Source organism: Rutidosis leptorrhynchoides, chromosome 6 (assembly GCF_046630445.1).
Source record: "Rutidosis leptorrhynchoides isolate AG116_Rl617_1_P2 chromosome 6, CSIRO_AGI_Rlap_v1, whole genome shotgun sequence".
In the NCBI taxonomy this organism is placed as follows: domain Eukaryota; kingdom Viridiplantae; phylum Streptophyta; class Magnoliopsida; order Asterales; family Asteraceae; genus Rutidosis; species Rutidosis leptorrhynchoides.
Genome location: NC_092338.1, coordinates 430,176,063 through 430,191,266, shown reverse-complemented (window position 1 = coordinate 430,191,266; position 15,204 = coordinate 430,176,063). Strand labels below are relative to the sequence as shown.

Below are 15,204 nucleotides of genomic sequence, written 5' to 3'. Positions count from 1 at the left end.
TTCGAAGTACTAAAGCATCTGGTACTTTGGATGGGGTTTGTTAGGCCCAATAGATCTATCTTTAGAGTTCGCGTCAATTAGGGTGTCTGTTCCCTAATTCTTAGATTACCAGACTAAATAGGGGCATATTCGGTTTAATAATCCAACCATAGAATGTAGTTTCGATTACTTGTGTCTATTTCGTAAAACAGTTATAAAAACAGCGCATGTATTCTCAGTCCCAAAAATATATATTTCGAAAGCATTTAAAAAGGGAGTAATGAAACTCACGCATATAAATATTATAAAACAGTAAATAAAGCATTTGCATGTATTCTCAGTCCAAAAATGTAATGAGTAAAAAGGGAGCAAATGAAACTCACATTCACAGATTTTTACTTCGTCGGGAAGTAAGACTTGGCCACTGGTTGATTCACGAACCTATAACAATATATACATATATATCAAAGTATGTTCAAAATATATTTACAACACTTTTAATATATTTTGATGTTTTAAGTTTATTAAGTCAGCTGTCCTCGTTAGTAACCTACAACTAGTTGTCCACATTTAGATGTACAGAAATAAATCGATAAATATTATCTTGAATCAATCCACGACCCAGTGTATACGTATCTCAGTATTGATCACAACTCAAACTATATATATTTTGGAATCAACCTCAACCCTGTATAGCTAACTCCAACATTCACATATAGAGTGTCTATGGTTGTTCTGAAATATATATAGATGTGTCGACATGATTGGTCGAAACATTGTATACGTGTCTATGGTATCTCAAGATTACATAATATACAATACAAGTTGATTAAGTTATGGTTGGAATAGATTTGTTACCAATTTTCACGTAGCTAAAATGAGAAAAATTATCCAATCTTGTTTTACCCATAACTTCTTCATTTTAAATCCGTTTTGAGTGAATCAAATTGCTATGGTTTAATATTGAACTCTATTTTATGAATCTAAACAGAAAAAGTATAGGTTTATAGTCGGAAAAATAAGTTACAAGTCGTTTTTGTAAAGGTAGTCATTTCAGTCGAAAGAACGACGTCTAGATGACCATTTTAGAAAACATACTTCCACTTTGAGTTTAACCATAATTTTTGGATATAGTTTCATGTTCATAATAAAAATCATTTTCTCAGAATAACAACTTTTAAATCAAAGTTTATCATAGTTTTTAATTAACTAACCCAAAACAGCCCGCGGTGTTACTGCGACGGCGTAAATCCGGTTTTACGGTGTTTTTCGTGTTTCCAGGTTTTAAATCATTAAGTTAGCATATAATATAGATATATAACATGTGTTTAGTTGATTTTAAAAGTCAAGTTAGAAGGATTAACTTTTGTTTGTGAACAAGTTTAGAATTAACTAAACTATGTTCTAGTGATTACGAGTTTAAACCTTCAAATAAGATAGTTTTATATATATGAATCGAATGATGTTATGAACATCATTACTACCTCAAGTTTAGTAGGTAAACCTACTGGAAGTGACAAGAAATGATCTAGCTTCAAAGGATCTTGGATGGCTTGAAAGTTCATGAAGTAGGATCATGACACAAAAACAAGTTCAAGTAAGATTTTTACTCGAATTAAGATAGTTTATAGTTATAGAAATTGAATCAAAGTTTGAATATGAATATTACCTTGAATAAGAAAGATAACCTACTGTATATAACAAAGGTTTCTTGATCTTAGATGATTACTTGGAATGGAATAGAAAGCTTGGAAGTAAATTAGTAAACTTGAAGGGATTTTTGAAGTGTTCTTGAAGTGTTCTTCCTATGATGATTATAGCTTGATTCTTGAAGTGATTTTTGATGAAGATGATGATTAACTACTGGAAAAATACGTTCATAATAGTGTGGGTGTGTTGAGAGAGAATTAGAAAGAGAATTGGAAGTGAAATGGAGTGAATGATGAGTGGTAATTGGTGAGTGGTGAGTGGGGTTAAAAGGAGTTCTAGTTAGTTGACTAGCTCATGGTAGAAGTTAAAATTGATTAGTCATACATGACATAATCAAGAGTGGAATCCCATGCTAGTTCCTATTGGTATATACCCATAGTAAGTACGTTTTGAAGCTGTGAATAATACGGGTAAAAATACGACTAGAATTCTTGATGAAAGAAAAGAATGGGAAAGTAACTGTAACCATTTTCGTTAAGTATGAGTGTTTTGATATATGTCTTGAAGTCTTCCAAAAGTATTTTAATACATCTAAATACACTACATGTATATACATTTTAACTGAGTCGTTAAGTCATCGTTAGTCGTTACATGTAAGTGTTGTTTTGAAACCTTTAAGTTAACGATCTCAATTAATGTTGTTAACCCATTGTTTATTATATCTAATGAGATGTTAAATTATTATATTATCATGATATTATGATATATTAATATATCTTAATATGATATATATACATTTAAATGTCGTTACAACGATAATCGTTACATATATGTCTCGTTTCGAAATCCTTAAGTTAGTAGTCTTGTTTATATGTATATAACTCATTGTTAATATACTTATGGAGATACTTACTTATCATAATCTCATGTTAACCATATGTATATCCATATATATATCGTCATGTCATTTTTACAAGTTTTAACGTTCGTGAATCGCCGGTCAACTTGGGTGGTCAATTGTCTATATGAAACATATTTCAATTAATCAAGTCTTAACAAGTTTGATTGCTTAACATGTTGGAAACATTTAATCATGTAAATATCAATCTCAATTAATATATATAAACATGGAAAAGTTCGGGTCACTACATAGATGGGGCAGGGGGGCGGTTTTTCAGTGTAAAATTTTTGGTAGGGGTGAGCATGGTGCGGGTTGGGGCGATTTGAGGTCAAAACCACACCCATAACCATTATTGCGGTTAACTAGTTTTTTTAACCATTAGATTCGGTTAAAAGCGGTTTGGTTAATTTGGTTAACTTGGTTAACGATTAATTATAAAACGGTTAATTTGGTTAATCATTTACGGGGAAAAAAATATATTAATAAGTTTGTTTGTATACTACATAAAATAAAATTTTAATATTAGACTAGTTTATTGTCTCATATTGCTAATCAGAAATAAACGTAGATCAATGTAATTTTTACACTCCAAATTGATGAAAAATACCATACCATAAATAATGATACAAAACCTAAATTCACGTAAAGTTCTTAAAATATAAATTTTCCTTCAAACTTTATTCTCCCTTCATTCAAGAGGCATAGATCAAAGTGTCTTTCATTGGTTTCTTTCCCTTTCGTATAATTTATATGTTTATCTTTTCTCAACTTAAAAGTCAAAATAATGTTACACATTGATCTACAAAGTTTAATATTTTAACATGTTGACCATCTTTCATAAAAATGATCATATATAAAATACTAAATGGTGCAGGTGCGGGTACCTATTATTTTCATAACCGACCCACAAAGTACGGTTAATTCAAAAGTGTTAACCAAACCCGGGGTTATCCATTTGGTTCAGTTAATTTGGTGCGGTTTTATCGGTTTATATGGTTATGGTTCAGTTAATGCGATTTTTTGCTCACCCCAAAATTTTGAGTTTTTCGAATTTTCCCTCGGTGAATTTTTTCCCAAAAAATCTACAAATTTTGCCCAAAATTCTTCAACTTTTCTCCCAAAACCTTCAAATTTTGCCCAAAAACTTCATAATTTGTCTAAAATCTCAATTTTTTTCCCCAAAAATTTCTATATTTTGTAAAAAAAAAATTGCTACGATCTTTAATTTTTTTTACCCCCGATAAAAATAAATCTTAGTTCCGTCCCTGCGTATTTTCACGGTTAGAAAACTAGTTACAGTGTAATGTAGTAACCATATGTATAGTGTATAATTACTCTTAAATTAAAGAATAAAAAATAAAAGCTGGCAACAAGAGAGGAACGTGAGCCAGATAAAGTCAAAGGACTCAACATGAGAGGAACGTTTCTCGAGTTTTTTTAATATATTTTGCCGTTCAGAAAAAAAAAGAAAATAAAAGGAACGTGCAATCGTGATTATTATATATTATCATCATCATCATCATCATCATCATCATCATTAATATCATTATTAGTATTATTATTATTATTATTATTATTATTAATATTATATTATTATTATTATTATTATTATTCCTATTATAATTATTATTGTTATTGTTATTATTATAATAATAATAATAATAATAATAATAATTATTATTATTATTATTATTATTATTATTATTATTATAAAAAACTTAAAAGTTTTAAAACTTACAAAAAATTAGTGGGAAGCCTAGAGACAATCTGGGCCCCCACACCTCTAGCAATAGCAAAACCTATCCTAGTAAAAATATGAGCAGCAGCACCGGCACCAATATCTTGCGCCATCGAACTCTTCTGAACCCGCTTTAGCAAAGAAACAGCCTCCTTCTCTAATTCCCCAAGGGAAGAAAATGAGAAAGGAATGAAACCATAACCAATTGCCTGACAACTAGATTCGTACTTGACCCGCTTCCGACGAGCCGCATCAATCACAGCACGTCCAGGGACAAAGTCAGAAAGCCCAGACTGTGTCAAAGGAGATGTGACGATCGCTCCAAATCCATATGGACGAACACGTCATTCATTGATTTCATTGCGAGGTATTTGACCTCTATGTGATACATTTTGTAACATTGTATTCGTTTGAAAAGGTATTTCATAAATGAATATATAAATTCCAGGTTTTTAACATCTGATGATTTCTACGTATAGACAATCACCATTTGATGGTTTACAATAATACATCTGTTGACAATACAGTCAAAATAAGATACATGGTAATGGTTTGGTGAATGCAAGTTTCTTGTATATAGCATGTATGACTCCAAGCACATATCTTGTATCACGTATAAGCAAACAGCGGAAGACTTCTAGAATCCTGAGAATAAACATGCTTCAAGTGTCAACACAAAGGTTGGTGAGTTCATAGTTTTAATATTACACATAATCCGTATATCAATGTGGATTACAAAAGTTCAGTTGTTTTATTCAAAACGTTTATCAATAGGTTTTACATAAAAGGTGGATCACAAGATTTCAGTTGTTTCATCCGAAACGTTTATCAATCGGTTCTACAAAATTGAGCACCCTGGTAACTAAACTTTAATGCTTATATTATTTGTACCCTTTGTATAATCATCTTAATAATACACGCAAACCAACGTGTACGCTTCTCAAATAGCATACGTCCGTTAAAAGGCTAGCGCTCTAGCTCGGACGGGGATATCAAGCCCTATGGATCCATATACAACTATTCGCGCCCACCAGTTCTTATAACTGGCAGTTACTAGTTACCAAAGCTAAGGGATTTTCGGTTCAAACTCAGTGTAGAATTTAGTATGTACTTGTATCAATTGCGTTTAAAATAAAGTGCATATATTCTCAGCCCAAAAATATATTGAGTAAAAGGGATCATATGAAAACTCACACTTTATAATTATTGTAAAACAGTTATTAAAGCATTTGCATGTATTCTCAGCCCAAAAATGTAAAGGGTAAAAGGGATCATATGAAACTCACACTTTATAATTATTGTAAAACAGTTATTAAAGCATTTGCATGTATTCTCAGCCCAAAAATGTAAAGGGTAAAAGGGATCATATGAAACTCACACTTTATAATTATTGTAAAACAGTTATTAAAGCATTTGCATGTATTCTCAGCCCAAAAATGTAAAGGGTAAAAGGGATCATATGAAACTCACACATATAAATATTGTATATACAATATTGTAGGAAAGCACGTAGACGCATCGGAGATGATAAACACGAGGTTCGATTCACAAAAATACCCCTGAACATTACCCATAATTTCCTTGGCAATAACCCATATTTTCCTTAGCTCTAGCTCGCTAGGAAACTCGTTTTGAAAATTACTTGGACAGCACTCCGTCGTAATATTTTTTTGTACATTATTATTTTTGTATCGCAAAAATAATAACACTAATAATAATAATAAAAAAATAATAAGATTAATAATAATCTTATTAATAATAATAATAATAATAATAATAATAATAAATAATAAATAATAAATAATATTACGGAGTATATATATATTTGTGTATGTGTGTGATTTAAATCGAGCGAAAACACTGAAATTTATAGATGTGGCCTGAAATCTGGAGTCATGCGACTCGCATGGAAATGGCCTTCTGGCCATGCGACTCGCATGAGGACCAGGGACAGCTCACATTGTTTTGGCTCCTAGCTTGTCGACATAATATAAAATATATATAAATATATAAATAATTAATATAATTATTTATATATTATATTTTATTCTTGTGCATAGTAGACTAGATATTTTTGGTCCGTTGCGTCGGGCGTTTCTTCTTGACTCGGGTCCCGGTTCCGGATTTTCAGACGTCCTTGCGTACTATTTTATATCGTGTACTTTGCGTTCCGCAACTTGTACTCTTGTCATTTTTAGACGTTCTTCATCAATAATTTGAACCTTTTTAATTGTATCTTGTACATTTGAGCATTTTGGACCTTTCCGTCTTCAATTCTTCGTTTTCGCCTTTTGTCTTCGCACTTATTAAATATAAACGAATATTATTTGAATATGGAACAATTACAACTAAAATCCTGTCTTTCTTGAGGGATAATGCTATGAAATATATGTTCCTTTTTAGCCTTATCAATAGCCTTAAATTATCCCTTAATTATATCACTCAAAGTGTATCTTAAACTTTCGAGTGTTTTGGTCATTTACTTCTATAAATCATCGTCTCGCTATTTGTTAAAATATATTTTTATAATAGCGTTTTACTGTAGCAAAGTTACTGTAGCAAAGTCAAATTTTACTGTAGCAATTCACTGTAGCAAAGTCAATTTCACTGTAGCAAATAGTGATTTTCGAAAACACTGTAGCATTTTGAGTAATGTGGCAATTTGAAAACACTGTAACAAATTAGTGTTTAACTGGTTCATCTTAAACGCTTTAGTTAACTTATCTAAATATCAATTGAATCAATAAACGAATGTTACTATCGTTTATTATATATATGTATATATCTTTTTAATATACATAAATCAGTTTTTAAATACACATTGGAAGTTATTTATAAATAAATTTTAATAATAAATATTTCAACTTATCATATACATTCAAATAGATATTTAAACCAATAAGTTTAATGTACGGTATCAAACAATTAATACATTGTTACCTTTTCATGTTATAGTATATATGTATCTATTTACATATAATTGTTCGCGAATCGTCGAAAACAACCGAAGGGTATTTAAATATATAAAAGTAATTCAAAAATTTTGAGATTCAGTTTTACAGACTTTGCTTATCGTGTCGGAAATGTTAATCATACAAAGATTAAGTTTAAATTTAGTCGAAATTTCTGGGTCATCACAGGAGAAGACCCAGTCAAGTCAACACAAACATCGCGACCACAATCCCAGGAATAAAGTAACACATCTGCAGGTCTGAGGGCCCTGTCGTTCCCTCCAGACAACCCAATGTCAACCTCCTTTCTCGTTGAAATCCCAGATCGATAACAAACATCAACAAGGGAATCCCGAACAATATTATGTCGATGCTTAATACCCGAATGCAGATTTTGGGAATGCAGATAACCCGAGATAGGTTGAATAAAAGGTTATGGCTATCTCAGGAGAAGTATATTGAACGAGTGCTTTCACGTTTCAATATGAACAATGCCAAACCTGTTAGCATTCCATTAGCCAACCATTTCAAGTTAAGCAAGAGTTCTTGTCCCTCGTCCAAGGAAGAGATCGGGGAGATGTCTTCAGTACCATATTCTTTAGCAGTTGGAAGTTTGATGTATGAGATGGTGTGTACAAGGCCCGATATTGCTCATGCAGTGGGAACGGTGAGTCGTTTTCTCTCCAACCCCGGGAAAGAGCATTGGAATGCAGTAAAATGGATTCTCAGATATCTTAAAGGTACAAAGAATCTATGTATTTGTTACGGGGGAGCTGATCCAATCTTGGAAGGCTATACAGATGCGGATATGGCCGGAGATCCTGATAGTAGGAAATCTACTTCAAGATTCATTTACACTTTTGCAGGGGGAGCCGTTTCATGGCAGTCAAGATTACAGAAGTGTGTTGCATTATCCACAACTGAAATAGAGTATATTGCTGCCGCAGAAGCTGGAAAAGAAATGTTGTGGTTAAAGCGTTATCTCCAAGAATTTGGAATCAAGCAAAAGGAGTACAAGGTATATTCTGACAGTCAGAGTGCTCTAGATTTGAGCAAGAACTCCATGTACCATTCCCGTACAAAACATATTGATATTCGCTATCATTGGATACGCGAGGTAATTGATCGACAACTGTTGAGACTAGTGAAGATACATACAAAGGAGAATCCTGCGGATATGTTGACAAAGGTGGTGACTCGAGAGAAATTGGAGTTATGCAGAGACATAACTGGAATGTTCGTGGATTCGGCTAGAGGGGGAGAATTGAAGGTTTCCAGCCTACAATCTAGAAGCCCACCTTCTAGATGTTCAAAGTAGCCTTCTTTGAACACCATGTAGAAGAAGCAAACTTGAACACGATGAAGGCCGCCAACTTCCGCCAACCTTCCTCGTTCACACCATTCACCGGCATAAATTTTTCCCTATAAATAGAGATGCAAACTTTCATTGTAAATCATCCCAAAATCACTCAGAGAAGTGTAATCACAACCTAAATAGTGTGTGTGAGTTTGAGAGTTTTTGTGTAAGAGTTTTGTAATACTCTGTAATCTATTCTTGTGAGTAATAGAGTTATTTTCTCTCAAATTTATATCTCCTAACGTCCAGGCGATCCTCTCTTCCTAACATTTAATGATAGACTTACACAAAATTTAAAAACTTTTTGTTATACTTTATTAAGAGATAGTTTGAAATAAAGTATAAAATGATGATGGAACAAGTAAAATTTATGAGGAAGTGCTTTATAAAAAAAATAATAAGAAGAAGTAAAAAAAATGAGGAAGTGTAAACTCTAAAGGGTGGTCGAGTGGTTCGAAATTTTCACAGGACCCAGGTTCAATTCGCACAAACTTTACTTTATTATCATCTCCCATTCACAAACGGCAAACCCCACTTCTCAATATTCACAAATATCTTTATCTTCTCAATTTCTTCATCTCAATGATACGTTACATTCAAATAAATCACGTGCCGAGCATGTGACCTCTTAAATTGGGCAAAGTGTGCAGTGCACGTGACCTTCTCCTTCAATTCAAGCTACTAGTCGATGCAGTTCAGATCCATTTGTTAATTTTGTTGCAAATGGTCGGTAGTTAGATTGTTAGTAGTTAAATACGAATTGTAACATGAATGTAATTAGTTTTTCAGCAGTTAATCTCATTCTTCCCTCTGTAACAATTTCAATTTCAATCGTTCTTTCTCAAATTATAGAACTTTCAGGTCAATTCGATAGTTAACTCCGGTCAATCGACCTAGGTTAACGTATCACTCAAGGACAAGGTCCCCCAAATCGTAATTCAGTAAATAAGAAACCTAATTTCACCGCACCAAATTCTTTATCGTCAAGCTCGTCGAAGACGACGTACACACACCGCCTTAATTATTAATTTTCTTGTCTTCAAAACGGTGATTTAAGGAACGATCATAATCAATGTATAGTAAGACGGTGACGGTACGGTTTAAGGAAAAAATTGAACGATTTTGGAAAGAATTCTAACATTTATCCTGTATGCTTGAAACATCTTGAAAAACGCTTGTGTTAATAACCAAAGATTTTTCTTCACGAGTTCATCATCTATTACATTACAAGAGTATACAGTTCTCCTCAACTTTATAACTCGTATCTCTAACAAAAAGTAAGGTAGGTAGGTAGGTAGGTAGGTAGGTAGGTAGGTAGGTGTAGGTAGGTAGGTAGGTAGGTAGGTGTCTCAGTAATAAAATAGGATTTTTGATCAAAATCTTCATTCTAGTACGTACGTAAACTGCATCTCAAGCTAATAGTAGGATTTTTGAAGATGACTAGATATGCGCACCAAGATACAGTTTGATCAATTTAGCTTCGACGTAGACCAGTACTTATAATGGACAATGAGAAAATTGTCAACTAATTTGATCAGCATAAGCATGAAAATGCGTACAAAGAGAAAATACTTTTACTCTAATGTTTGTGTAAAACTACAGATTTGGAAAATGGATCTTGCAGCTCCAGTTGTCACACCGGTTGTTGAATCTATAGTGAAAGTCATTAAGCAACACGTGGGTTACATGGTTTCCTCCACAAACAATGTTAATGAAATGCGTACAAATATGGTGGAATTGAATGACATGTCAATTGATATGAAGAATAAGCAGGAGATAAATGGTGCAAACGGTCTTGTAGAACCTGCTCATGTACCAGCTTGGTTAACAGAAGTCGAAAAAATATCCGAAAAAGTGGGAAATATTCCGGCCGGTGGGATTGGATGCTTCAACATGAAGGCGAGATACAAGGCAGGTAAACGGTCATCTGATATCCTCAAGGTTATTAAAATACTCAAGGAAAAAAAAACTGAAATCGAATGGAGTGGTGAAAAAAGGCCACTTGGTAGGGTTTGGAATACGAAGTCTTCCACCTCTGAACCAGTAGTAGCAACTGATACTGATACCCAAAATGTAATCAAGTCCAGTAGAGAGTTGATGTTTGATGAAGCATTAAAAGCACTTGAACCAAATGATAAGAGCCAAATGATGGCTCTGTGTGGGATGGGTGGTGTGGGGAAAAGCACGATGATGGAACAACTGAAAGAAGTTGTGGAGGATAGGAAAATGTTTGATTGGGTTGTGAAGGTGGTTATTGGGAAAAGTAAAAACCAGATAATGATACAAGACGCTGTAGCAGAGTACATCGGTGAACCTTTAACCGAAAAATTTGAAAAATCAAGGGCTGATCGTCTTTATGAAAAATTTAAAGATATATCAAAAGATGGTCAAAAAAAGATATTGATTATATTAGATGATCTTTGGGAGAAGATGGACCTCAAAGATATCGGGTTAAGGGGGGCTCCTTTGCCAAAAGGTTTCAAGTTATTACTTACATCTCGTGATGAAAGAGTTTGCTCTGAAATAGGTGTCGAACCTAATTTTATCTTCAGAATTGATCTCTTAGAAGAACCAGAAGCGAAAAAACTGTTTTGGGAAATTGCAAAAATAGATTCGGAAAGTGATCACGATCTCATTGGGATTGGAGAAGATATTGTAAACAAATGTGGTGGTTTGCCCATGGCCATAAAAACCATTGCTTCTACTCTTAGAGATAATAAAGATAGAGGAATATGGAAAGATGCACTTGATCGTTTCCGTAACAAAAGCTCTCTTTATCTTGAAAATATTTTTGAGATTAGCTACGACAATCTCAAAGATGATGATGAGAAAGCAACTTTTCTTCTTAGTGGCTTGTTCCCTGATGACCATGATATTCATATAGAAGACTTGACGAGGTATGGCTGGGGATTGAAGCTGTTTAAAAATTCGAATAGCATACCGACAGCAAGAACACGGGTGAACGCTTGTGTTAAATTTCTCATACGTTCAAACTTGTTGATTAAAAGTGATATCAGAGGATGTGTCAAGATTCATGATCTCGTACGTGATTTTGTTTTAAGCAACTTTTCGAATGTTAAGCAAGCTTCACTTGTTGTTAACAAGGATGATGATATCTCAGATCAACTTAGAAAAGATTGGTACGAAAGATTATTATTAAAGTGCGGAGGTATGGTTGAGTTTCCTGCAGATTTTAATCAGCCGAACCTTGCACTTCTGAACCTAATGGACGGGGAGAAGCTAACCAAGTTTCCTGAAGATTTCTATACAAGAATGCAGAAGCTTCAAGTGGTGGCTTATGCGGGTATTCATAAACCGTTGCTTCCGCGACACTCAACCACCCTTCGAACACTATGTCTTAAATCATGTAAATTGGTAGGTGATATCTCTTTCCTCGGAGATCTTGTTAGCTTGGAAGTACTGAGTATTGCTTCTTGTGCCATCTCGTATCTACCATCCGCCATCGGGAAGTTAAAAAACCTGAAGTTACTTGATTTGACCAAATGTATGGACCTTTATATTGATGATGGAGTCTTTCAAAGTTTAGAAAAACTTGAAGAGCTCTATATGAGTACTTTATGGGGGATACCTATTAGGTTCACAGAAGATAGTTGTGAAGGGCTCAAAATGATTTCAAGTAAACTCGTTGCATTAGAAGTCGAATTTTTCAAAAATATTCTCCAGCCGAAAAATGTGTCCTTTAAGAAACTTGAAAGGTTCAGGATATCAATGGGTGTTCAACTGGGAGAGTTCACATCTGAAAATACATTAAAACTTTACGCTAGCTGCAAAGAGATTCAAGAATGCAAAATAAATGAGCTGTTTGAGAAAACAGAGGAACTTGAATTAAGTGTGGACGGAATGAGTTCACTTACAGATATTTCCAAGCATCCTTGTCAATATTCCTTTTGCAATTTAACGGTCCTTTTAGTTTATAAATGTGCTGACTTGACATGCATCTTCGCTGTTAATGTTATAAGTAGCCTGACGAAACTTGAGAGACTCACAGTATCAGAGTGTCCTCTTCTTGAATCACTGGTACAGGGTGAGAACAACGGAGCTAAGCCGGTTAGATTTCACAAGCTAAAGTCTTTAACTCTGAAGAATTTACCAGAGTTTGTAAGATTGTGTGATGGTGACGAAATCATGGATTTACCACAACTTATGAAGTTGAGTCTAGATGACCTTCCAAATGCGACTTGTATGTTTTCTGAAAATAATGAAACTTCTTCGACAATCCAACTACTCTTCATGAACACAAAGGTAAATATATTATTTATTATGTTAGTTTTACATAATTTGAATTCAGAAAATCCAACTCGTCTATAAGAGGGAGTTGGTATACAAATCTTGTTTGCTATTTATTGATATCACAAGGGTTAATATTTGTGTAGGTTCTGATTCCGAAGGCGGAGGAAGTTCTGTTGAGAGAGATTCGAGTGGAAAATTGTAATAGTATGGTGAATCTTTTTCCAAAGAATCCAATGCAATTACTTACTCATTTAGAAACTCTTGTAGTTACCCACTGTTGTTCTGTTGAAGTATTATTCAACATAGACCTGCAGAGATGTGTTGGTAAAATTGAGAATGTTAATGGCAGAAGCAGCTTAAGAAGTATTGAAGTTCATGACTTAAAGAACTTAAGAGAGTTGTGGAGGATAAATGGAGATGATAATAATTCTGGTACCATCATCCATGAATTTCAAGGCGTACAATCATTAGTAATATGGAACTGCCCTAAGTTTGGAAGTATATTTACGCCTACAACCATCAATTTTGATATGGCAGCACTGAAATACATCAAAGTTGAGAACTGGTGCCTAAAACAACAGGTATGGCTGTCATATTTCCGTACAATTATTATTTCCTAAATTTCTATTTCTATTTCTATTTAACGAATTGAATTAATTATGATTAAAACACCTAGAGTTATTTTGTTTTCACTACTCTTTTGGACATCTGGTTTGTTTTTTTTTTTGTTTTTTTATTTTTTTATTTTTTATTATTAAATATACAAACCAATTGAACGACGTATTTTATATGATTTTTTGAATCTAAACAATCTTGTACTTTAAAAACATATAAAACCAATTATCTTAAAATTAGAATTAGTTACAAGGATAATTTCTTTGCATCAAATTACTAATAAGGTTCATAAAGTTTATTTTATGTTAATCATCCTTGTAGTTGCGATCTTATGTGATCCTCAATGTAACGTTAAATATACATATTAAAGTACCTTCAACGTAATTTTCAAATTGTATTGAATCAATTTTTAGTTTTTGTAAATGTATTATTCTACACGGGACTATTTTAGTAATTATGTCTTTAAAAAAGTTACATTAATTTTTTTTATTAATGAAATAATCAACAAACATTACACTGGAAAACGACCCGCGTAACATTAGCAACCCACAAGTATTATCAATACAATTTTTTTAGGGGGGCATCTAGTAATTTTGGCCCACATAGATGGTTGTGTGTTTTTTTAATTTCTGCAAATCTAACACTATTCGAAGGATACGATAACTACTATATGTTGGGTTTAATGTGCCAAAAACTTTAAAGTTGAAATGAGAAGATACAAAAATAAAATTAAGTTATTTATTTTGGGTGATTTCTTTTATGCAGATTATTCCTGAAGTTGTAATCCCATCATCTCTCTTACACACTTTCCATCAGCTTCCTAACATTCATTTGACAAATTATGACGTGGAGGTGGTGTTTGACATGAAAAGTCAAAGTAGTAGTGTCTTGGTAAAAACTAACCCCAATCAACTACCATGCGAATTAGATTTGCAGAATATGAAAATGACTCATGTGTGGAAGTGTAACTGGAATGAATTTTTTATTCGTCAAAATCAACACCCAATATCCTTATTCCATAACATCACAACCATAAGGTTATTTAAGTGCGATCGTCTTAAGTACTTGTTTTCACCTCTCATGGCAACACTGCTTTCCAACCTAAAGGTAATCGATATAAGAAATTGTGATGGTATAGAAGAAGTAGTTTCAAACAGAGATGATGAAGATGAAAATGAAAAGATAACACCATGTACTACTTACACCCTCACTACCACAACTTTGTTCCCTTATCTTGATTTACTCATTCTTCGTGACCTTCCAATGCTCAAGCATGTTGGTGGTGGCGTTATCATTCATGATCGCTTCAAGGTATGTCTTCTAAGTGTTCTGTACTTTTATTTAGTAATTAAGCTCTTTTTATTATATACGGAGTAATAAATATATTAAAATATATTAATATATCTGAACAAATATACACCACCAATTTGTTCTAACCAAAAGCAGTGGAGAAGATTCGAATCATACAACTCTTTATCAACACAATAACGAGAACAAAGATCAACAAGAACAATCAAAAATCCAAAATATAAAACTCAAATCTAGCAACATTCGATCACAAGAAATAAATTGAGAGTAACTGAAAACTAAAGAGCAAAATTATAATCTGATTACAAAAAGACTCAATGAAATAAACCCTAGAAAGAATACATATATAAACGCTCCTCTCGATATATACACAGGGACCCTTGGACTGACCAGAATACTACAAATTGGTCCATGGACTATAAATCTAGGTTCAACTACGTTCCAACTGTGTGTC

The 15,204-nt window shown here is 33.2% G+C and overlaps 1 protein-coding gene across 1 annotated transcript; it reads left to right on the top strand.

Annotated features, from left to right (window-relative positions):
* The first annotated feature begins 10,187 nt into the window (after nucleotides 1-10,187).
* Nucleotides 10,188-14,930, top strand: LOC139855252 (probable disease resistance protein At1g51480). Its single transcript, XM_071844490.1, has 5 exons — nucleotides 10,188-12,839; nucleotides 12,971-13,408; nucleotides 14,208-14,333; nucleotides 14,550-14,753; nucleotides 14,889-14,930. The coding sequence occupies exons 1-5, from the start codon at nucleotides 10,188-10,190 to the stop codon at nucleotides 14,928-14,930; spliced, it is 3,462 nt and encodes a 1,153-aa protein (XP_071700591.1).
* The last annotated feature ends 274 nt before the right edge of the window (nucleotides 14,931-15,204 follow it).

Coding starts and splice junctions, on each gene's coding strand:
- LOC139855252 (XM_071844490.1), top strand. CDS start 10,188: ATGGATCTTGCAGCTCCAGTTGTCACACCGGTTGTTGAATCTATAGTG. Junction 14,334..14,549: donor GTCAAAGTAGTAGTGTCTTG/GTAAAAACTAAC, acceptor TCCAACCTAAAG/GTAATCGATATAAGAAATTG. Junction 14,754..14,888: donor TCATTCATGATCGCTTCAAG/GTATGTCTTCTA, acceptor AACCAAAAGCAG/TGGAGAAGATTCGAATCATA.